Source organism: Theropithecus gelada, chromosome 7b (genome assembly GCF_003255815.1).
Source record: "Theropithecus gelada isolate Dixy chromosome 7b, Tgel_1.0, whole genome shotgun sequence".
Taxonomy (NCBI): Eukaryota; Metazoa; Chordata; class Mammalia; order Primates; family Cercopithecidae; genus Theropithecus; species Theropithecus gelada.
This window is the reverse complement of record NC_037675.1, coordinates 102,389,649-102,412,446: the sequence shown is the minus strand read 5'-3', so window position 1 is coordinate 102,412,446 and position 22,798 is coordinate 102,389,649. Positions and strand designations below refer to the sequence as shown.

General features: G+C 50.9%; 1 protein-coding gene and 1 non-coding gene across 2 annotated transcripts; one reads left to right on the top strand and one right to left on the bottom strand.

The window, feature by feature from the left end:
- Nucleotides 1-5,104: 5,104 nt before the first annotated feature.
- On the bottom strand, nt 5,105-5,181 carry LOC112629613. The gene has a single exon (XR_003120700.1). It is a non-coding gene; the product is annotated as a small nucleolar RNA SNORD112 (small nucleolar RNA).
- A 13,039-nt stretch (nt 5,182-18,220) lies between these two features.
- On the top strand, nt 18,221-22,403 carry RTL1 (retrotransposon Gag like 1). The gene has a single exon (XM_025392900.1). It carries the CDS (start codon nt 18,274-18,276, stop codon nt 22,351-22,353), a length of 4,080 nt encoding a protein of 1,359 aa, XP_025248685.1. The 5' UTR covers nt 18,221-18,273; the 3' UTR covers nt 22,354-22,403.
- The last annotated feature ends 395 nt before the right edge of the window (nt 22,404-22,798 follow it).

The following is a 22,798-nucleotide window of genomic DNA, read 5'->3' as shown; positions in this document are numbered from 1 at the left end:
CTTCGTGCTGTTATATACAATGCAAATTCTCGGTCTATTAAATGCAGATGTGGGCTCTGCATGTCATTTCTGCTGCCTGCTGTATCTACTGTGAGTTCCGCAGGCCAGGGGCTGCCTCCGGCTGACTTGATTTGTGCGATTAAGCCAGCAGAGGGGACTCTGCCAGGAGAGGTTCCCGTTTGTATTGGGAGCGGGGTCTTGAAAGGCCAGGCTGTTTTCTCTCTTGCGACACTTGTTACATACCTCTCTCCCTCCCTGGGTCCCACCGTCTACTCCACAAGCATTTATGAAGTGTCTGATGTGTGCAAGCCTACACTTATCTCATTTAGTCCTCACTTCAAGCCGGTGACGGAGAAACTCTCATCTCCATTTCACGGGGGAAAAGCTGAGACTCTGAAAAGTAAAGGGAATTGTCTCGCAGCTAGAGAGCAGGGAGTCAAGCCGGTCTGTCTGGCTCAGGAGCCCCCAGCCCTGCCGCAGCTGCCTGCTGCTGCTGCTGCTGCTACTGCAGGGCTGACCAGGGCTGGCCGGGAGGCCAGCAGCTCCTGCAGAAAAGGCAGGGGGCTGCGTAGAGAGCGTTCTCCCTGGCAACTGGAAAAGGGGCCATAGAAAACCCGAGAGGGCTTAGAAGCCACTGAACAGATAGACACGGAGCAGCTGGCCCCAGGAGGGGAGCACCACGCCCTCCCCTGGGCTTTTAGCAGAACAGCAGGGGAAAGGGCTTTGTCCCAGGTCTAAAGGAGCAGAGACGGAAGTGTTAGGACAGGTGTAGAGGCCCCCAAACCTGTTCCCACCATTGGTGGGGGTTTTGCCATTTAGCACAGAAAGGAGATGACTGAAAAGAGAGGGAGCCTGCAGAGATCGGAGGGCAGAGGGGGCAAGGAGGCTGCCGCACAGCCGAGGAGGCAGATGCAAAAGACGGGGGAGGGCTCCGCAAAGCAGCTCTGTGTGCGAGCCCTGAGCAGGCTGCTTGGGGAGAGAGGGAGCTCCCTGTTACAGGAGGCATCCGAGGGGAGAGAGGCAGGCCGGTGCTTGGCTGGGGAGGCTGCAGCATGGCTCCCTGCCCGGGCTGGTGGCCCACATGTTTAGGCCTTTGAGAAGCTCCTACAGCACCAACTCCCGAGCCGGCAAGCGGGCAAGTGAGCGAGGCAGCCAGAGGGGACCAGGCAGGGGTCAGTGTGAGACCATTTGGCCTCTCCCAAGTAGCTTGCCCTGGGCTAAATGGCAAAGGCACAGAGATGGTTGGCGGGGTGCCTCTGTCCCAATAAGGCAATGAGGGAGAGGAGCAGAGAATGGGGGTGAGTGCCCGGGGCTGGTGGGGAGAGGTGGGGACTGTCCTGCAGCCAACTCCCCTCTTGAGGGCCAGAACACCTAGAGTGGCCAAGCAGCTGCCCTGTCTCCTGGGCCCACAGAGGCTGGCCTGTGTCCTCTCTGGGGCAACAGGCTGGCAGAGTGAGTGGAAGGAGCAAGGGGGTCTGGCAGGTTGAGGGGCCCTTATCTGGAGGCTGAGTAGCAACCACAGATGCAGCCAGCTGCCAGCCTATGACTTAGATGTTCTGGGGACTCATGAAAGCTCCTCACACAGTGACTGGGCTGGGGGGCCTGCCTGCTGATGAATGCAGCCTACACTGGAGTCGGGAGCTGTCTCTCCTGGCCCATTCACAGGGGTTCAGTTCCCAGGAACTGTGGGTAGACAGAGCCTTTATCAGGGGACCTCTGCTAGACAAGCCTCTGTTTTGCAGTTTCTAAAGGAGTTTTCTTGCCTTTGTTCCCAGTGCAGGCACTCAGCATGTGCGTGTGTGTGCACATGTGTGTGCGTGTGCATGTGTGCATATGGGGGATGACTGCGAGGCCAGCCAGGGCTCCTTGTCTGTGAAATGCCCAAGGTCCTCAGGGGCAGAGATGCACCTCCATGGGGCAGAAAAATTTCAAGGAGGGCAGAGTCATTCAATAATGGAGCCCATCCTCACTGCCGCCTCATTGTCCTGCTCCTGACAACCCAATCTGTCAGCCCTGGGGTCGGCACAGCTGCTCCGACCCGCCGTGGGGGGGCAGCATCGTGTTGCAGGTGGAGCACGCAGGCTAGTTTGCCTTCCTGGCTAGCAGACAGACAGACTGCCCTGGCAGCTCAGTTAGGCACTGCAAGCCCTTCGGGAAAAACTGTTTTGTTTCTCGGAGCCTCTGTTTTTGTTGGTTTTTGTTGGTGCTGTTGTTTTAACCTATTAAAGGGTTGATTTGACGCTGCAGGTGTGAAAATGTTTGGGAGAGTGACATTTACATGTGTAACATAAATGGGGGAGGGGGCACAATGCAGGGGGCAGAACAAGAGGCACCCACATGGGAAATTCTGTGAACAGGGATTTCTGGTTCAGGATAGCTGGTGGTGCAGAAAGGTTTCTGGAGGGCTTTGGTGTAGATGTAAAAAGTTACCAACCCAAATCCCTATTTAGAGGCAGAAGTCACAGGGTAGCAAGCCCTTTAGCCCCTGCCGGACACAGAGGGAACACTCCCCCACACTCCTTTTTGCTCTAGCTCCGTTGCACTGTGCTTGAGGAAGTTAGGAAACGGGTTTCTGGCATGAAGCACAGGGTTAAACTGCAGAGACCTGGACAGCTCTACCTACGGCCGCAGAGAAATAGCCCCGGTGTCAGACATGTGGCTGACCAGGCTCACGCTCCTGAGTAAACAAATCAAAAATTTCGGAGAGTGGAGCCTTTGTCCACAGTGGCCGAGGAGGTTCCCTTTTGTGTAAAAGGCAACGTGCAAGTCATACTTCCACTAGGTAAGGCTGTACCGACACACAAAAAGCTCATTTAGCCTGAGCCCAGCCCAGGGAGAATTTTCTGTGAAATTTAGGAGAAGTCAGGTTTGGCCAGAAGTTTTTCCAGGAATTACGAACCTCTGGAGACTGTAACCACTGTTCCTTCCGAGCGACCCTTGCCAAAGTCTATAAAATACGAGCCTCAAAAAATCTGCCTGAGGAGAAGTCTGACTTTTTATATGTTATTTACACAAAAATAAACTCTCACCGAACTTTTCGGGAAAGCCCGATTAAAAGTGGTAGGGCAGCCCCTTCCCCAGCCCCCAGGTGTTCAAGAAAGCACCCCTTTCCCTGGGAAGGTGTCTGGGAGGGGGGCGAGCGTCAGCTTTTATTTCCCCCTCACGCTCTCTCTGGCGTTTTTGTTTTCCTCCGTTGGGTCTCCCTGCCCTGAAAGGGAGCGGCAGCCTGTCTCAGGGAGGGGGTTAAGCATTTCGTGGCGGGGTAAGATGGGGAGAGCTACCGAGTTTTGCCGGGTACTGCGTGTTGGCTACTGTGCTGGATGATTTATTTGCGTTATTTCCTCATTGAGATCTCAATAGCCCTGTGTGAGAGAGATTATGAGTCCTTTTTTTTTTTTAATATCAGGAAACCAAGGCACAGAAACACTTGGGGATTTGCCAAGGACACGCAACTCGAGTCTATTCTGTAGCTGGGTCTGTGCTCGGGGTGGCTGGCTTCCTGCAATGCCTCCTTCTCCCCTCCCCTGGGAGAGAAAAAAAGGGACCAAAAGCCCAGAACACTGCCAGTGGCTCCTGTTACTCCTGACAAGCTCCCCTGGGGGATGCTGCCTTGGCCTCAGCCCCTCTCCCCCAAAGCCTGTGCTCTTTCTAGAATATGACTCTGTCCCAAAGGTCCAAGCGCTCACTCTCAGCCCTGTCCTTCCCCAGAGCCCCTCATCGTTACTCCAGTCATCATGTGTCCTCCTCCTGTTCTGGGACCAGACTCGTTTACCTCTGGCAAGAAGGAGCCATAATGGCAATCAGCCATTTCTAAGCTGTAACCATACCCCAAACCTCATCCCCCAAACTCACAACACTGAGACGCTACTCCTGCACAGTGGACCCCATGACCCTGGGTTCTGGGGCCCTGCACAAGGCAGGCATCAGGGGAACTTGGTATAGCGCAGGCTGGGGCAGTTGGGGGTGCCAGCCTGAGCCCCACCCAGAAGGGTGTTTGCAGCTTTACAACACTGCAGACTTACCCAGCGCCACAGGGCAGACGACACGATCCTCTGACACTGCCCATCTGCCCATCGGTGCAAGAAAGAATTCGAGGTGGTTTTCACTGAGGCAAAGTCAGATCCAGGCAACACTGGGGGAGCCCAGGGCTTCTAGAAAGGGACAAAGGAAGGGGAGTGATTAACAGTTGGTTTTATCAATTCTAGAAAAATGCAAAACATTCCCTTTAACTGGGGAAAAAAAATGTCAATGAGGCATCCCAATTCCAGGGTCAGGACTTTTGAACACAGTGTTTTGGGGGGCACATCTAACTTTGGGCTCCCCAGCAGGGATATTTCAAGTCTGCTCTTTAAGGCCGGAGAGAAGCTGGCTGAAAAGGCATGGCCAGGCGAAGCGTAAGAAGCAGGGAGCCCGCTGAGGAACAGGTAGCCCCGTGGGGATGAGGTGCGCCTAGCAGGGAAACGGCAGTGGGGAGGGGCTGAGGCTGGCGAGTTCCAAGCCAGACCCTAAAGGGTCTTCCATGCCAGGATAAGGCCTTATTTTTTGGACCCCATCCCGGAAGCTCCAGGAAGTCAGATGGAGGCTTTAAAGCAAGACAGTAACAAGGTCAAAACACCATGTTAGAAAGATCACTCAATGAAAATAAACTTTTGCAAACAATTTAACCCACCACCCCATCTCTAAGAAGCTGGGGAAAAGAACAGTCAAGGATGTGTTTACAGATTTAGCTGCAAGAATGCTCACTGCAGTGTCGTTGGTAACAAAAAAAAAAAGGGAAACAGCTTAGATATTTTTTATCGGGCATCAGTTGAGCAGAATCTATTAATTAAAACCTTGATTTGTGACACGCTTCCTCACTGATCTGCATAAGGACCATTTTTATTTTATGTATTCTTTTGTAAAAAATAATTTAATGAACACCTATGAATCTGTGACCCACTCTGACGACTAGGACTGTGACCAAAGCTTCTATCTGCACATTCTCCTCCCCCAGAGCTGAGATTTTCAACAGCAGAAAAGAGTGTAATCAACAATGGTGCATACATACCATGGAATATTAAACAGCTCTTAAAAGGATTGAATAAGCCGAGACCTATTGTCTTCTAATGGACCTCAGTATTTTGTGCAGAACTGGATTAATCATGATCTTTTGTTCATAAACACTGTCTCATCATTGGTCCAGAAAGGCCCCCTTTTATTTTGCTAATTTATGCACTCATATATTCATTTATAATAATGTCATAAACACTCGTGAGCCCACTCCCCAAACCCATATCTCAGCAATTACTTACACCTGCCGCCACAATTCACCCCCACCAGGGTAAAGGACCTGAGGCTTTCATGCCAGCAGCAAGGTGGTTAAATAAACTCTGGTGTGTACAGCTCACAGGATACTGAGGTGTTGTTATAAGGAATAGTGTTGATCTTTATTATCTCTAAGCAGACTCTTGAAGGAAGAAACACAAGCTGCTGCGAGAGGAAATGTACACTATGATATAGTTTATGTAAAAAATAAAGTCATAGATTTTAGAGGTATATTTATCGACATATGCAAATGCGCAAAAAAAAAATCTGGAACCAGATGCCTGAAACTGAGAAGAGCAGTTAATTTGCTGGGGGGTGGTGGGGAGGGATGGAGGGAGGCATTAAAGATGGCTTCATCTGCAGTCGTTGATTTTTACTAATGCATGTATTAATTATCAATCCATTTCTTGCATAATTAGAATAAACATTTTATGGGGGGGGATTTAATTTGTTTGTTCGCTTGTGGGTTGTTTTTGTTTTCATTTCTGTTTTTACAAATACAAAGCAAAGGGCATGCTTGCTGACGGATTGGGAGTGGGTACATATGCCCAGAGCAAGTTCTTCAGACACAGGGGATTTACTTTATCGCAAATGTCTTTTTTTAAAAATATCTATATGCTCTCACTGGAGCCCCAAGCCTCCAAGCAGCCTGTCACTGACATGAGGCCAGCAGGTGTGTGCCCAAGGCTGTGATTTCACCACCCACAGTCCCAAATCCCTGCCAAGCTGCCCAGCACCCACGGGGGAGCGCTTTACTTTTTGGTCTTTAAGAGGACCCGAAAGCCAACGCCCTGGCCGGTGTTCTTGAAGATTAGCCGAGTGGAAAGAGACCTCGGGGGAATGTGACATGAGATAGGGCCAGGGGGTGGGGACACGGGCCTCTAGAGAGCTGCAGCCCGGCGGCTCGCATTCACAACCGAGCAGGCTTGCTGGTAAGAAGCTGGGGCCTCACCGCGCCCCTTGACAGCTTGATTCCTGTGCAAAACACACCCATGTTTCCTCCCGACTCTAACCCAGAGGGACTGTGGCTAAACGGCACTGGCATTTCTAACTGTCAGCTGCAGGAGAACGGGAAGGAACCTTGCCCACCCTAGCCCACCCCCACATCCAGGGGAGGCACCCCGACTCCCATCAGAAGCCCCTCTGTCCCCAGCTCCTGCTTACACACTAAGCTTCAGGCCCCTTGCAGCCATCATAGGCTCTCAGAGTCCTCAAACAGGCACAGGTTTACACGTGCGACAAGGATGTGACAAGCATACTCCTATCTACCTAGAAAGGCACTGAGGCTCCCAGACACCAAGAAGACAAAACTAAGCCCACTTTACACCCAGTCAGTTGACACCCTCGTCCTGCTCAGTCTCCATCCACACAGATCAGTCATTGGTTAATTGGTTAAATGTCTCCCGTCGCGCTGAGCTAATGCAGACAGAGGCCTCTGAGTACTTCTTTCCCCTCTGCCAGGCAGAGACCTATTTTCAACCATTACTTTGTGCAGAAGAAATCTGAGACAGGTTAAGCAGCCGTCGGCCCGCATGCCTCGCTCTTAATCACCTTTCCTGCATGTGAGGCTTCACTATTTATTACATAGCATTTTATTTTAGACTGGGTTTGGTTCCTGTGAAAACCTTGAAAACCTTGAGGTGATTGCCATAGTTTTGCAAATATAATTTTTTTTTTATTTTTTATTTTTTTGAGATGGAGTCTTGCTCTGTCACCCAGGCTGGAGTGCAATGGTGCGATCTCGGCTCACTGCAACCTCTGCCTCCCGGGCTCAAGCTATTCTCATGCCTCAGTCTCCTGAGTAGCTGGAACTACAGGCATGCGCCCCACGCCAAGCTAATTTTTTGTATTTTTGTAGAGACGGGGTCTCACCATGTTGGCCAGGCTAGTCTCAAACTCCTGACCTCAGGTGACCCACTCACCTCAGCCTCCCAAAGTCCTAGGATTATAAGCATGAGCCACCACACCCAGCAAATATGAAATATTTTTATGGTAAATAAAAATGCAGTGCCCAGACTGAGGTTACCTGCATCCAACCTGCAGGCTGGGGTAGCCCCAGTTGGAGACACTCCACTCCTCTCAAAGTCCACATAAACCCAGCCAATGCCAATGAAAGATATGCCATTGCCTCAAGAAAATGCCCTCTGCAACCTCACGTCGCCCTTCCCCTCCACCCCAACCCGGCTCCCCACATCTTCCCTTTGGGTTCCAAAAAATGAGAAGGGCTTGCAAAAGGGCCATTTGGGGGCAGATCCACCTAAAATAGGTGCCTTTTCTACATGTGTTGAGCATCTACTATGTGCCAAGCATTTTCTGTTTTATTTCCTTTAAGGTATCGATCAAGGCAACTCTTGAAAGTTGCATCCCCATCCTATGTAAGACGGGGAGGATGATTTATAGCCACACGTCCACAGTCATCCATCTCCCCTAAGCAGAGCCTGCCCTATCTGACCCCCACAGTCATCCATCTCCCCTAAGCAGAGCCTGGCCTCTCTGACCTCCAGGTGGACCCCCTGAGCCCCGTCCCAGATGCCCCCATGCACATCTGTATATCATGGTGATAAACTTTAACACCACCCTTGGTTTCACATAACAGACAAACAAGAGTAACAGGGTTATTGGGTTTTTGGATAATATACTGTGTTAAGGTTATATGACCCTGACTCCTCTCAGACCCCATCTCCCAATAGGGACTATCGGGTGGAAGAGAGAAGAGCGCACATACCTGGCAGGGCACCAAGCGAGTCTGGAAGGCTGGTCTTCTTCAAAGTCAGACTAACAGGGCCCCTCATGCCTCCAAGCCAGGTGCCATCCTGGGGGCAGCAGGACTGGGCCATGCCCTGGCCTCAGAAACCCCCGGACCCACTGCCCACTGGGGGCAGTGAGCCTCAGCTGCAGAATGAAGGGCTTGAGTTAGTTCCATTCTAAAGAATCTACAAATTTGCAAATTGTTGAAATTTACACATTAGGACAAGCAATATAGTTTTTCAGACCTTTTGATTTGGTCCTGGGCCAGGCATCTGCTCCCTTCCCAGGAGAAAGCAGCCATCTCCCCTTCACACCACCTGGGAGGGCGAGAAGAGAAACTGGTCACTCGTTGGCATGGCCAAATGGCATCTTGCCTCTCTGAGCCATTGCCCCAGGCCTCACCTGCTGCCAGCAGCCCTACTGTGTTCCGAGGGAAGGATGGGAGAAAGGAATCACAAGTGCAGATTAATATGAGGGAGCAGGACAAAAACCCCATGGGGTCGCAGTGTATGGGGACCCAAGGTGGAAAGGATGACCAGCCTGGGGTGCAGCCACTTAGAATGGCGCATGCAGGTGGCGGGGTCAGGAGGAAGGAGTTGCAACTCCGGAAGCTAAATTAAGATTTACTCAGAGTCCAACAGAGGCCGGGGTCCAGACTCAAATACACATTTTTTTTCTTTTTTTTGTTTTTGTTTTTGTTTTTGAGACGGAGTTTCACTCTGTTGCCCAGACTGGAGCCCAGTGGCATGATCTCGGCTCACTGCAGCCTCCATCTCTCAAATTCAAGTAATTTTCCTACCTCAGCCTCCCAAGTAGCTGGGATTACAGGCGCATGCCACCACGCCCAGCAAATTTTTGTATTTTTAGTAGAAACAAGGTTTCACTGTGTCAGCCAGGCTGGTCTCGAACTCCTGACCTCAAATGATTTGTCTGCCTCGGCCACCCAATGCGCTGTATTACAGGTGTGAGCCACCCCACCTAGCCAGACTCACATAAACTTTTCTATCCATTTGCTAGAGAGCAAACTGGGCGTCCACCAAGGGCACGAGGCTTCCAGGAGCTGAAGAGCCAGGCTGCAGGGCCATGGCCAGCGAGGATGCCAGTGAGGCTGATGCTCTGGCTGGACTTAGTCCTTGCCCAGTCCAGGTTATTAAAGTTAGCATGGGCCCGGGTGGGTGGATATATGTCCCAGGGCCTCGGATTCCTCTTCTGAAAAATGGGGATTATAAAAGGAAGGCTCTCACAGCTTCTTAGAAGGATTGAAAGAGTGAAAACCTGTAAAATGCTGAAAGCAGCGCTTGGCACATAGTAAGCACTCAGGAAGCATCACGGAGGTCCCCAATGTAGCCACATGGAAAAAAGAAGCTCATAACAGAAAGGCACACAAGCAGAGCAGGCGGGAAGACTGTGTGTGTGCACTGTGGTTGCTACTGTAGAAAATGTATGCATGTCAAAAAGACTGGACTTTCATAATTAAAGAAACAAATGTATTCAATAACTTTTTAGTGAGCAGCAAGGATCGAGTGGCACAGGACGGGAGGAGATCCACTTGAACACTTGCAGCCCACATCAAGGTAAGACGTGGGGCAGAGGTCCCATGTCGACCTCCCCCAGGGATCGGGTGGGCGGGCAGGGGAGGTGGGGCAGTGAATGGGATGGGCTGGCACTCAAGACAAGGGTTAAAGGGTTCATTTGTCTGTAAGCAAAAAACATGACATGGTGGTGAGTACTCAAGGCCTCTATTCAAATACTTGAGCAGCTATAATTAGCAGGTCCTGGCCCAGCTGTCCTGTCCCTCCTCCAACACCAAATAAGCTAGAATGAGTTGGGAATGACAGCAAGCACCTTTGGGGGAGATGGAGGCAGACAGCGAGACCCCCACTCTTGTGGTCTGGATGCCCCCCAGGCCACGAGGCTGGCAGTATCAACACCATGGAATGAAGATGGCATATCTGGCCCTGAAGGTCCCGACAGGTCCCCAAATGGCAACTGCCAAACCCATCCTGGGCATCTGCTCCTGCCCTCACCGTCTACCAGGGGAGAAAGGAGAAACCTGGCTTTAAACCCTGCCTCTGTCTCTCCGGGACCTTGTGCCAGCACCTCGCCCTCCGAATCCCAGTTTAACTCTGTAAGACAGCGGCACATCCCCCAACTCGTTAGGAGCAAAGTCAGTTTTAGGGGTGAGTGGCTAGAATCATGCCTGACACAGAGCAGGCACTCAGAGACTCATTAGAATGTATCTAACCATCCCTTTCTGGGTCACATTCCCTCTTCCGCACGTACCCCTCACCAACTCCACTCATCAGCCTGCCCCTCCCGGGGAAGGTCCTGTGCCCTGGGTCCATGCACTGTTGTCGCTGATAATTATGGCTCCAGAGCAGCCACTTCACCCCGCTGGACTCTAGTTTACTCACTCTCCAAGCAGGGCATCGTCCCCTTGTGGGGTTAATGGGAAAATTAAACTTGACACCGTGCATGAAATGCTGTCCAAATCTTCACCGTTCCGACTACAGTGAGTGTTCCGGAAGTAATAATTGTAAGAATTCTAATGACAGTAGCTATCCCTGACTTGTCCGTAGCATTTACAGTTTACAAAGAGCTTCACACACCCGTCCTCCCTGGGAAGGAGGTGCTCCTACCTTTCTGCAAGTTGAGAAACTGAGGTTCTGCCGGGTTAGCCAGCCTCTCATCTGCCTCCTGCCCTCATTCTAGTTCCACCAGGCCCCGAGGTGGGGCCCTCCCTGTTTGCCTTGAAGTCTTCACCTTCCTACTCTAAGAACAGCCACACTCTTAGGCCTGCAGCCACCTGGGCTCCTCCATGCAGCCCACTGGGCGAGAGTAGAGAGCAGGTTCTCTCTACTCTCGCCCAGAGTAGAGAGACAAGCAGGTTCCACTCTTACACCCCTCCCAGCCCAGGTTGGAAAATCAAGACAAGCCACTAGAAGAGACCACATGGTCTGTGCTTTCAACCATTGCTCAGATCTGGCAACCTCTGTTTAAATGAAACAATATGATGACCCCAATTTATAGGAGCAGCTGGTGGAACTAAGGCAGCGATGGGTGTCCCTGAGCTCCACCTGTTGGACCAGCCACCTCCTCTCATTACTGTTTCCCAGGGCCCCCCACAGGCACCTCTCAGGAACCCCAGAGCTACAGGAGCACAGCGAGAAGACCACTGCTCAAAGCCTCCCTGCAGACATGGGGAAACTGAGGACCTGGGAGAGGAAGGTCACATTGACAGTCAGTGCCCATCTAGGCTAGGAGGCTGGTGCGGGCCTGTCCCTGCCCACTTGCCTTGAAAGGCAAGATCAGCCTCAGGAGCAGCTGATTGGCCCCGCTGATTTGGGCAAGACAAGGACAAGCTCACCCGTTACCCCTCGCACAGCCCCTCCCGCAGGCGGCACACGCCCCTTCCCAGGGTTATTCTGGGCAGAGTGATCCAGCTGCCCCCTGGAGCTGCCAGTCAAGCGTGAAGGGGGCAGGGACACAGCAGCAGGAGTGCTGCTGGGCCCGGGCACTGCCTGTCACTTCAGTGGCTTAGCAAGGTGAGGGGCTGAGGGTCCCTCTACAGAAGACCCCTAGCCTGCTGGGTGGTTTGGGATTTAGACATACCCTGGGGACAGCCTAGTTCTACTGTAACTCCCTGTTCCTCCTTCCAAAGACTCAGTTTCCCCATCACTACGATGAAGTCCAAGGCCCATGGGGCCTGGCATTCAAGGACCTTGGTCCAGACCATAGGGGAAAAGAGGGAATGTCCAAGACTGGGCTGCCCTGGGCCAAGATGCCAGCGGCCTCCCACCCTGTAAGGCTCAAGTCGTCTGTAGCCACAGTTAAGGCTGCGCAAGACTGAAGGGTCCCAGGGGGAAGGACTCCAATGTAAGCTATGCCAGGCCAGCAGCCCCGGCAGACTCCACAGTCCATTGGGACTCCCGGGACCCAACCCAAGCTCCTCATGAGGCCCTCAGGAAGCTCCCAGGAATCTCACCAGCCTCCTCGCCCACTCCCACCGAATGAGCCATCCTTAACGCTTGTTCACACCGGGGAAACCAGGAAGGCTTCCAAGCCTTAAGCTGCCATGGACACATTTTAACCTTGACGTGAGTTCAAGAAAATAAATAATAATAATAATCAATAAATAATAACAAACCCTCCCAGGATGCTTGCATGCCCACCCTCACTATGGCGCTACGCCTTCCATCCACAGGAAGCCAGAGCAGGCCAGGCAGCAGGGGGAGCTGCAGGGGGTATTCATTTTGAGGCCACTTCACCCCTAAGACCCAGTAGCTATGATCCTCAAACCCAAGGAGCTCTGAGCACCACCTACATGGAGGCCAAGATGGACAGGGACCTTCACCTGACACCCATCCTGGCCGCCCAGAGAGCCAGGGGCCCCAGGTGTGACTGGGCTAATTTCTGGAGGCTAGGAGAGGGGGCATGGCCAGCATTCCAGAGAACCCACATCTCCCTTACTCCCCTTTCCATCCTCACAGCCTCCCCGCTCCTCACCAGCCTCACCTTCCTCCTCAGCCCCCCAGCCTCCCACCCTCCTCCCCTGTCCTCACCTCTCCCCTAATTCCTCCACCCCGGCCCCCCGCCCCAGGCTCAGCTCTGCTCCTAAATATCCTCTCATCTCCTCTTCCAAGCTCTATTTTTAAAATCAGATTTCCTTTACTGTACAGGCGAGCTGACAGAGAGAGGTATTTGCTGAGGGATTTGTCCCCCCCATGGCCCCCCCACACCCAACCCTTCATAGACACACGTTGGCAGCCCTGACCCAATGGGCCACTGGCTCAGAGGCAAGCAAGGAGCTGACCCGACCGAGGCTCTGGGCACTGAAGTTGGTGAGGCTGGGGCGTCTGTCTCTGAGTGTTGGGGGGGAAGAGGGTCCCACTCGAAGACCTCAAAGGCAATTCTGACCCCAAACCAGGTGCATTATATGCTGGGCTTCTTTTTTTTTTTTTTTTTTTTTTAAATAAGGTGGGAATTTTCAAATCAATAGGTATATCTTAAAAAATTGTCATGAGATTTGAGAACAACACGTATTGAGCCACATTTGAAGGACTGAGAATATGATTTCTGCAAAGCCCAGAGAAGAGGTAGGGCCCAGGCTTTGGCAGGCCGGCTGGTAGGCAGTTGAAGCCAGATGGGAATCCCAGAGTGCCCATCTAAAGCCAGAATTTGGAGGCCCGACAGGTCCCGACAATGCCCAAAGCCCTCCCAGAGAGGCAGATGCTCAGCAGGTGTGGAGGGAATCCCCTCACCCTGCTTCCAAGGCCCCTCACTCACCTCCAGGGGAGTAATCGTCTCCAGGACATGAGTCACTTCTCCTTCCTAGTGATGACCTGCAGGGTGGGTCTGCCTCCATTTCCGTCCATCGGGTATCAAGCACCATGCCTGGCCCCGAAAAAGAATCAGGACATGCTGCTGTATGAATTAATTATGGGCAGAAGGACTTGGTTAAAAAAAAAACAAAGAAACGAAACATTTGGGGACAATAAAATCAAAATGCGTTTGGAGGTTGGAGAATGGGAAACTCAGTCTTGTCAGAGAGAAGCATGAGGAACAGGAAATGGAAGCTGGAAAGGGTAGATGGTGAAAAGGTCTGGTTTCATGGGAAAAGAACTTCAGCTTTATAGTTTAAGTAAAGAAGAACAATCTAAAGATTTTCAGCGTTAAGAAATACTTGGTCCAATTTTCATTTCATGCTCAGGCATTTAGATTTTACGTTGAGGACATGAAATTTGACAGGTTGGAAGCTACGAGTGCCATGATTAAAAGTGGGTGCCTTGCTAAGATGGTGAGGCTTTTTGTCGTGATGAAAACACGTTAAGATTTTAAGCAAGAGTTTCATAATTTGAGTTTCCTGGGAAGAAATCTGGACTTTGTTTTGAGGGAAGACAGGATCAAAGTTTTATATCATGCTAAGGAGTCTGGATTTTTGCCAAAGGGTTTTAACAAATGTGATGATGAGATTCTTGCTTGTGGGAGATAAGTATGCAGAAAAACATGATAAAATATATTTTACGCGTAACTGCTTTGGGATTCACGTTACAAGCAACAAGGAAACGCTGGAAATTGTAAAAGAAAAGTAACGGCCACCAATTTAACAATCATGTGCAAACATTTTGACTTTCAGTCTTGGGGGAGTGCCAGTTTCAACCTGCAGAGCTTGCCTAGGAGGTGTGATTAATGTTGACACCAAAATTGAAAGATTTTAATCAGAGAAGTTAAATGATCAATATTGCGAATATGAAAAGAAATTTGGAATTTATTTTGAGGCTCCAACATGATTAGATTTTTGCACACGCCTAGGAATTTGACTTAGCCAATAAATCTTTCTAACAGAGTGGCCTGGTGAGTTTTTTGTGTTTGATAAATAGTATGCAGTGAATTCCAAAATAAAATTCACATTTTATGCTAAGAATTTTGACTTTTCTTCCATTTACTATTAAGAGACACTGTAAGATTTTAAAAAGGAGTTATAAGATCAAATTTTATATATTGTCCTAGGAAGTGTGAATTATTTTAAGGGATGACATGATCGAATTTTTGTATCATGTTAATAATTTTGGATTTAATCCAATAAAGGGCTTAAAGCAGTAACAGGATGAGATTTGGGGGGTTTTAATAGACCATCCTGAGAGAAATTACATGGTAAAATGTTGCATTTTGCGTTAAGTAGTTGGGACTTTATGTTACAGGCAATGAAGAAACTTCGAGAAGTTTTAAGTTGAGAAGTTACATGCTCAAACAAGTGCATTTTGGCACAGCTAGAAGACAGGATCTCTATGATAAAGATGATAGGATCAGATTTTGCTCCTATGCTAAGGAGACGTGATTTTACATGAGAGTTGAAAGCATTCAAGTGTTGTATTTGGAAGGGGTGGGGGATGAGCTCATTGAGCTCATTGTTGAAATCTTGTGCAGAGGCGTTTGGATGTCAGCCAGTAAAGAGTTTTAAGGAGTAAATTGATGAGAGTTTTGTCTCCAGAGGAATTGGATTGTAAACATATTTTAAGTTAAGGTGTCTGGATTTGATGAACCAGATAATGAATAAGCATGGGAACACTCCTAACCAGAGGCGTCCCCGAGGCACGAGGGCACCCAGGCTGGACTCCATGCTGAGGAGACAGGTCATTTATAGACAGAGCATGTTTTTATAAAAAGAAGTTATATGATTAAATTTACATAGCATGCTAAGAAGTTTGGACACTATTTTAAGGGATGACAGGATTACATTTTTATGCCATGTTAAGGAATTTGGACTTCAGCCATTAAGAGAATTTTTTTTTTTTTTTTTTGAGAGGGAGTCTCCCTCTGTTGCCCAGGCTGGAGTGCAGTGGCACAATCTCGGCTGACTGCAACCTCCCAGGTTCAAGTGATTCTCCCACCTCAGCCTCCAAGTAGCTAGGATTACAGGCATGAGCCACTACTCCCAGCTAATTTTTGTATTTTTAGTAGAGATGGGATTTTACCATGTTGGCCAGGCTGGTCTTGAACCCCTGACCTCGAGTGATCCACCTGCCTTGGCCTCCCAAAGTGCTGGGATTACAGCTGTGACCCACCGCACGTGGCCCATTAAGAGATTTTTAAGGCAGTAACATGGCAGAAATTTTGTCTTGGGTAGTCAGAGAAATTTTATAGTAAAATGTATTGTTCTATGCTAAAAATAATTGGACCTTATCTCATAGGTAATTAAGAGATAGAATAAAGCTTTAAGCAGAAGTTATAAGAGCAAATTCGTGTATCTTGCAAGGGAGTGTGACCTTTTTATTTTGAGGAATGACATGATCAGAATTTTATATCATGCAAAGAGGTTTGGAATTAAGCCAATAAAGGGTTTTAGGAGTGACCTGATGAGATTTGGGGGTTCGTATTAATCAGTTGGCAAGCAAATTACATAGTGAAAATTTTTATTTTATGCTAAGTGGTTGAAACTTTACAGGCAATAAAAATGAATTTTTGTATGTGTTAAATAGAGAAATTATGAGATGACCTTTATTCATCTTGCTAACAGTTTAAACTTTGATGTTAAGAAGTATTAAGATTTTTCTAACATGCCAAGGATATTAGATTTTGAGCTGAAGGCAGGAACATTGAAGGATTTAATCATTCACATGGTCGAATTTGTAAATATGTTAAGGAGTGAAGACTTTATATTAAGAGAGTGCATAATCTAGTTTTTAAATCATCTTGCTAAGAAATTTAAATTTTCACCAATAAAGAGTTTTAAGTGAGAGACATGCTGAGATTTTCATTCCTGATAGATGAGTCTGCAGATGAATTACTTAGTTACATTTTGTATTTCAATTAGAATTTTATATTAGAGGTTTGGAATTTTACAGTAATAATGCATACCTCAGAGGACTTTTTTGGAGAGGAAATGAGTTACGTTATGCAATGTGCTGTGTATATGTTGTTGCAGTGACGATGATGATGATGATCCTTATAATTCTTTTACCATGCTAATTTGTATACTGTGCTTTAAAAAAATGTCATCGCTACCTTGAGGAATGACAAAGTAAGAATCTTATATTAAGGCCCTTCCATTTTAGCCAGAGAATAGTTTTGGTGAGTTTACATGTCAGATATGTTTATGCTAGAAGGTTTGGATTCAATGTTGCAGACAGTAAATAAACAGTGGAAGGCTTTAATCAGAGAGTCTGCATGATCAAATTTAAGTGTCATGCTAACAAGGGTGTACTTAATTTTGAGAAACAGCAGATCTGAATTTTGTATCCTGTTGGAAAGCTTGGATTTTAGCCAATGAGTTTCATGTAAGGGGGAACGCATGTTTTTTTACAGATGGGTCCAGTGGCTTAGAAGAAAACTGAGAAGTAACAAAAGGTGTTAAATGTATAAAGAGCAGTAACTTTACAGCTAATCTATCAGATAATCAAAGCTCAATTTGCTCTGCCCCAGCAGAGAAGAAATATGCAAATAACCCCAACCAAGACATTCTCTTTCAATTCTGTCTCAGCCCACTGAAATCACCCAACACTAGATTTCCAAAAATCCACTCTGGGACCGTCAGATTCCAAAGATGTCACAGGCTCCCCCCAACCGCCACATTCAATGTCCCAACTCTGCCAGATACATGTCTCTGCTGGGAGGGCCCAACCAGCAACAGAGAGAAAAAGATATTTGCTAGAATGAGGAGACCAGCCCTACTGGAGTGAAGAAGGGGACCTGGAAGGATAAGATTGGGGAGGCGTGCAGACATGCTTGCATTGGTGAAATTCAGGCCAGATGTGTGAAGTTCCAGAAGCCTCACAAAGAGGTCAGTCCTGGGAGAGTGGAGATTGTGGGAAGAGAAGGAGATTATTTGAAGATCTCCTCAACAGCTCAGAGCTCAGGAGAACATAGCATTGGAAGGAGACCAAATCAAGAAAGAGAAATTGGCCGCAAGTCTGAGTTGGAATCAAGTAACAAATATGCAATTATCTAGCATGTAATAGGTATGTTATGAACTTTATGGAAAAAAAAAAGAACCCAGACCTGTACACACCTCCTAAAATTTCTATTTTGAACATGGGGAAGGGAATAAGAGCTATTTTGGGCTGCTGACCCAACTGATGGGACAGTGACCAAGTGCCCACTTTCTCCTCTTCCACTGTGCTGGTGAAACAGTAGGCATCTTTGCTAGAGATTCCCACCCCACAACCAAGGCAGCTGGGCTTGCTCCAGAGCCATGAGCCTGCCAGGGGTGGCTTTGGATGGTGCTGAGATGTGACCTCTGTAATTCTCAGGTGACCAAAGCAGGAAAAGAGGATTGACCAGGTGCATGTGCCAGGGTGAAATGCAGCAGCCTGTGCACACTGCCAGGTGCCCGCCTGCCATGGTGGCTGCTCCCAGCCGGTCACTCCACAGAGTTTATGGGCTCACATCTATGGAGGAAATGGACAGGACAGGCAGACTGAATAAGCCTGGGAAGCAGGTCAGGGGCTGACAGATCTTCCCTCCCTGGGGGCACCCCAAGTGACCAGCCAAGGAGGCTGGCTTGCATAGAAGGCTTTCCCCCACTTCTCTCTGCTCTGATTAGTTGGGCATCTGATTTGTCCTTGAGACCTTCACACTGCCACCTCATGAGATCCTAAACTACTGCCTTTATCCCCCACTCCCCCTCCACCACCAGGTTCTGATCTCCACGGTCCCAGCTACTGACTGGACGCCGTCACAACCTTACCAATCTTCAGAATACACTCCTTTCCATCCGACGAAATGATAGAACCCTCTGAAGACTCATTTGAGACGATGATGGAGCATAAGAATCCATCATCAAAACAAATGGAGTCCTCCGAGGGCTCATCCAACACCACCGAGGCGACATCGGGCAGTGGAGTACAGGGAGAGGCAGGGCCAGCCAGCGGCCCAGCCCAGGAAAAGAAGGAGCCACCCAGTGGCCCACTCGAGGAAATGGAAGAGCTGACCACTGATCTACTCCAAGACATGGAGGAGCCATCCAGTGGCCCACGTAAGGAAATAGAGGATCCACCCAATGACCTACTCCAAGACATGGAGGAGTCATGCAACGGTTCACACCAGGCAAGGGGGGATCCACTCAATGGAGCATCTGATAGGATGAAAGAAGCGTCAGTCAACCCATCGGGAGCCCAAGAAGAGCAAGAGGCTCACACTGACCTGAAGGAATCGGGAAGGGAGGAGACTCCTCAAGAAGAGCAAAACCAGACCGAGCACTCAACCGCAGAACTTATGGCCATGGTGAGGTCCATCATCTCGCTGTACTTCCGAATGCAAGACCTCAAAGAGCAACAGAGAGTAGCAGAAGAGATCTTGATCAAAGGGATCAATGCAGGCCAACTGCCCGCCCCAAAGCACTTCTCTGGTGATCGCAGAGAATTCCACGAGTTTATCGTACTCTGCCAACTGACCTTACAGAGCTACCCAAGAATGTTCTGTAACGACCGTCTGCGAGTTGGCTATGTCATCAACCACCTCTCCGGCTTGGCATTAGAATGGGCCAAAGCTCTACTGCAGGAAAACAGCCCCCTGATGGGAGACTTCCCAGCCTTCCTGGAGGCCATGTCAGAGGTGTTTGAGTACCGCCAGACACTGCGTGTGGCAGAAGAGGCCATGTTCACAATCAGGCAGGGCAGCCGCTCTGCCACCGAGTACATCGATGAGTTCCAGAGCCTGGTACCCATCTTGGGCTGGCCAGATGAAGTCCTGCAGGCCCACCTGTGCCAGGGGCTCAACGAGGAGATCAGGCACTATCTATTCCGGGTCCCTCAGCCGGATTCCCTAGACAGTCTGATTGTGCTCATCCTGCAAATAGAAGAGAAGCTGGCAGAGAGAAGAGCCATGCTCAGGCTGCCCCCCGAGGCCCGCCCCCGGAACCTGACCTGGATCGACTCACCTGCTCCAGAGAGGTGGATGGTCAGCAGCTGGCTGCCCAGCGAAGTCCATCCGGGCATCAACCGCGCCCACCTCTTCCTGCTGCTCATGGTGAGAGTGAACCCCTACCACAGCGTCGCGGTCCAGGCCCTGGTGGATTCGGGAGCTGATGGCAACTTCATGGATGAGAAGTTCGCCCAGGAGCACTACGTGGAGCTTTATGAGAAGCCCTACCCACAGCCGGTCCAATCCGTGGACGGCTCACTGATTGGCAACGAGCCTATCTGGCTCTACACGGAGCCCCTGGTGTGCATCCACCAGAACCACCAGGAGTCCATCGAGTTTGACATCGTACCTTCACCAAACTTCTCCGTGGTCCTAGGCATCCGCTGGCTCCGAGTCCATGCCCCTGAAGTCGACTGGATCAAAGGCCGCTGCACCTTCCACTCTCCCTACTGCCTGAAGAACTGCTTTCGCCCGCCCCCACCATGCATTGCCCTAGAGAGGCACGGCATGAGCCTGCTACCCGGACTGCCACACCCATACTCAGACCTGGCCGACGTGTTTAACCCGAAGGAAGCAGATGAGGAGACTTCCGACCAGCCAAGCTCAGACGGATCCGATGATCTTTCTGAATCAGAGCCCTCTGAGCTTCAGCAGGCTGGAGACAGTGATCACAGCGAGACCTTTTACGAGTGTCCCTCCACCGCGCCTTGGGAACCTGTGGGTGCCAGGATGCAAGAAAGAGCCAGGCTACAAGAGGAATACTGGGACCTGCAGGACATGCTGACCGACAGACAGGACTACATACAGATGATTCCGGAACTGTTTGACCAGTTACACGGAGCCGCGTGGTTCACAAAACTGGAGCTGCGTGGGACCATTGTGGAAGAAAGCGTGAACGTGCACCGCACCGAAGATGTGTGGAAAGCAGCGTTTGGTTTGGAGCTTCAAGAGATGAAGAGCTACCAGCCGTTCGCGCTCTCCCCAGACCCTATCATACCTCAGAACGTGATTCACTTCATCCTAAAGGACATGCTAGGGTTCCTCGTGCTTTCTTATGGCCAGGAAGTCCTGATCTACTCAATGAGTCAGGAGGAGCACCTCCACCACGTCCGCCAAGTCCTGGTCCGCTTCCGCCATCACAGCGTCTACTGCTCCCTGGACAAGAGCCAGTTCCACCGCCAAACCGTGGAATTCCTGGGCTTCGTTGTCACCCCCAAAGGGGTGAAACTGAACAAAAACGTCATGACCATCATAACAGGGTACCCTACCCCTGGCTCCAGGCTATCTCTGAGAAACTTCATCGAATTCGTCTTCCCCTACCGCCACTTCGTGGAGCGCTTCAGCATCATCGCAGAGCCCCTGGTGCGGCAGCTGCTGAGCTCCGACCAGTTCTACTGGGGAGTCGAGGAGCAGGAGGCCTTCGAGTGCCTCAAGAGGGCTTTCCGCAAGGCACCCCTCCTCCACCACCCCAAGCCCCAGAACCCGTTCTACTTGGAAACCGGGGTCACCAGCACGGCCCTGCACGCCTCCCTGATCCAAATTGACGACCAAACCGGCAAGAGGGCCTACTGTGCTTTCTACTCCCGCAACATCTCCCCTATCGAGGTTGAGTACTCTCAAGTGGAGATGAAGATTCTTCCAATACGGGCTGCCTTCATGGTGTGGTGCCGCTACCTGGAGAACACCGAGGAGCCCATCATGATCCTTCTCAACACAGAGGATCTAGCCTCTCTGAATAATGACAGGCTCACCGTACTTCTCCCCGGGCATTGGGTCTTCTTCTTCTCCCACTTCAACTTTGAAGTCATGGAGCTGCCAGAACAAGATGGTGGCCGAGCGCTGCCACCTGTGAGAAACCTCCGGTGGAGGAGAGCCTTCCAGAGGAACACCGCCGCCAGGCAAACCCTGCTGCTCGCCTCAAGGGGATTCCCCAGGGATCCAGCCACAGAATCCGGGGAAGAAGAGAATGAAGACCAGGATGAGTCCAACGAACAGACCCTACAGCAAGAGCTGCTGGCCACAATACCCATCGACCAGATCCTCAACAGCTTCCTCGCCCACTTCAGCATGGCCCAGATCAGGGCCGTCATTCTGCATTTCTTCCGAGGCCTCCTGTACTGGAAGAACACCCTAGCCCTGGCAGCCATCCTTGTGCTACTGCGGGTGAGACAGTGCCTCTCGGTGCTGCCGGCACCCGCCATGCAGGTGGCTCGGCCCCAGCCCCAGCGCTCCCTACGACTCATCCTGGATTCGTCCCTCATCGCAGGCAGTAGCATCACGACAGCCATCACCCAGCTGCTCACCCAGATGCCCGCTCTCGCGGGCGCAAACACCATCCCAGCTCGGGAGCTGGCCGAGTTATTCCTGGGTCCTGGCCGCTGGCAGCGAAACGCTCTGCACTCCCAGACCCACCGAGGCCTGCAGTTCACCCCTGGGTTCTGGATGACGCTGTGTGAGTTCTTCGGTGTCAGAGTCACCCCCTGGGAGGGCCGCCTCCCTGCCCTGCGTGAGAACCGCTACCTGGAGCTGCACGTCGTTGGTGATGAGGATGTCGTCTTGCGAGAAGCCCTGCAAGACGACCTGCAACGTTACCGTCAGTGTGGCCTGCATGACGGCCTGCAAGACACCTCGCAGGACAAGCAGGACAACGACGTGCAGGAGGCCTCGCCCAGCCACACAGGAGCCTCCCCCCCACCCCGCCCACGCCACCTCATGGATCCCCAGGTCCTGGAATTCCTCAGTAGCCGCCTGCTCCACATCCGCGGTGCAGACGGCCAGCTGCACCTGCTCAGCCGGGAGCAGGCGGTCAGGGCCCTGAGCCAGTTCCTGACCCTGATCTACAGGCAGGCCCTGCCCGTCCCCGCCTGGGAGAGCCAGCCCAGGGAGGAGGCAAGGCTGGAAGAGCTGCCTGACGAGGACGAAGATGCTGACCTCGACTGAAGATGCCTCCCCGTCTCCAGCAAAGAGTCCCCTCTATTTCTCGCCCCAATGCCTCCTGATGTCCCCTGGCCTCCCTGTGCCTCAGCCTGCTTCGCTTCCCTTCCTGCCACTCCTGACCCAAGAGGAACCCACTTGTGAAGGACGACAGCTTCTTCAGCTCATCAACCAGCAATGCCACCTGTGCTAACGGACTATCCAGTCCTCAGAGACCCAGCGCCAGCCCTGGGCTGGGAGTTCTCAGTTCTCCAGGTCCCAAGCCCGTGCCCGGGAGTGACATCCATGAGGGAGAAAGCAGTGGCGAACAGGAAGTGACCCCATGACGCACGGCCAGATGAAGAAGCAGGCACAGCAGGCACAGCCAAGCAAGCAGGTGCCGGGGACCCCCACCCGGCCTGGCGACGGCCACCCTGTGCCGTCCTGGGACACTGACCTCGGGTGCTCCACT

What these genes read in the sequence shown, in the direction of transcription:
- RTL1 (XM_025392900.1), top strand. Translation starts at nt 18,274, where the DNA reads ATGATAGAACCCTCTGAAGACTCATTTGAGACGATGATGGAGCATAAG.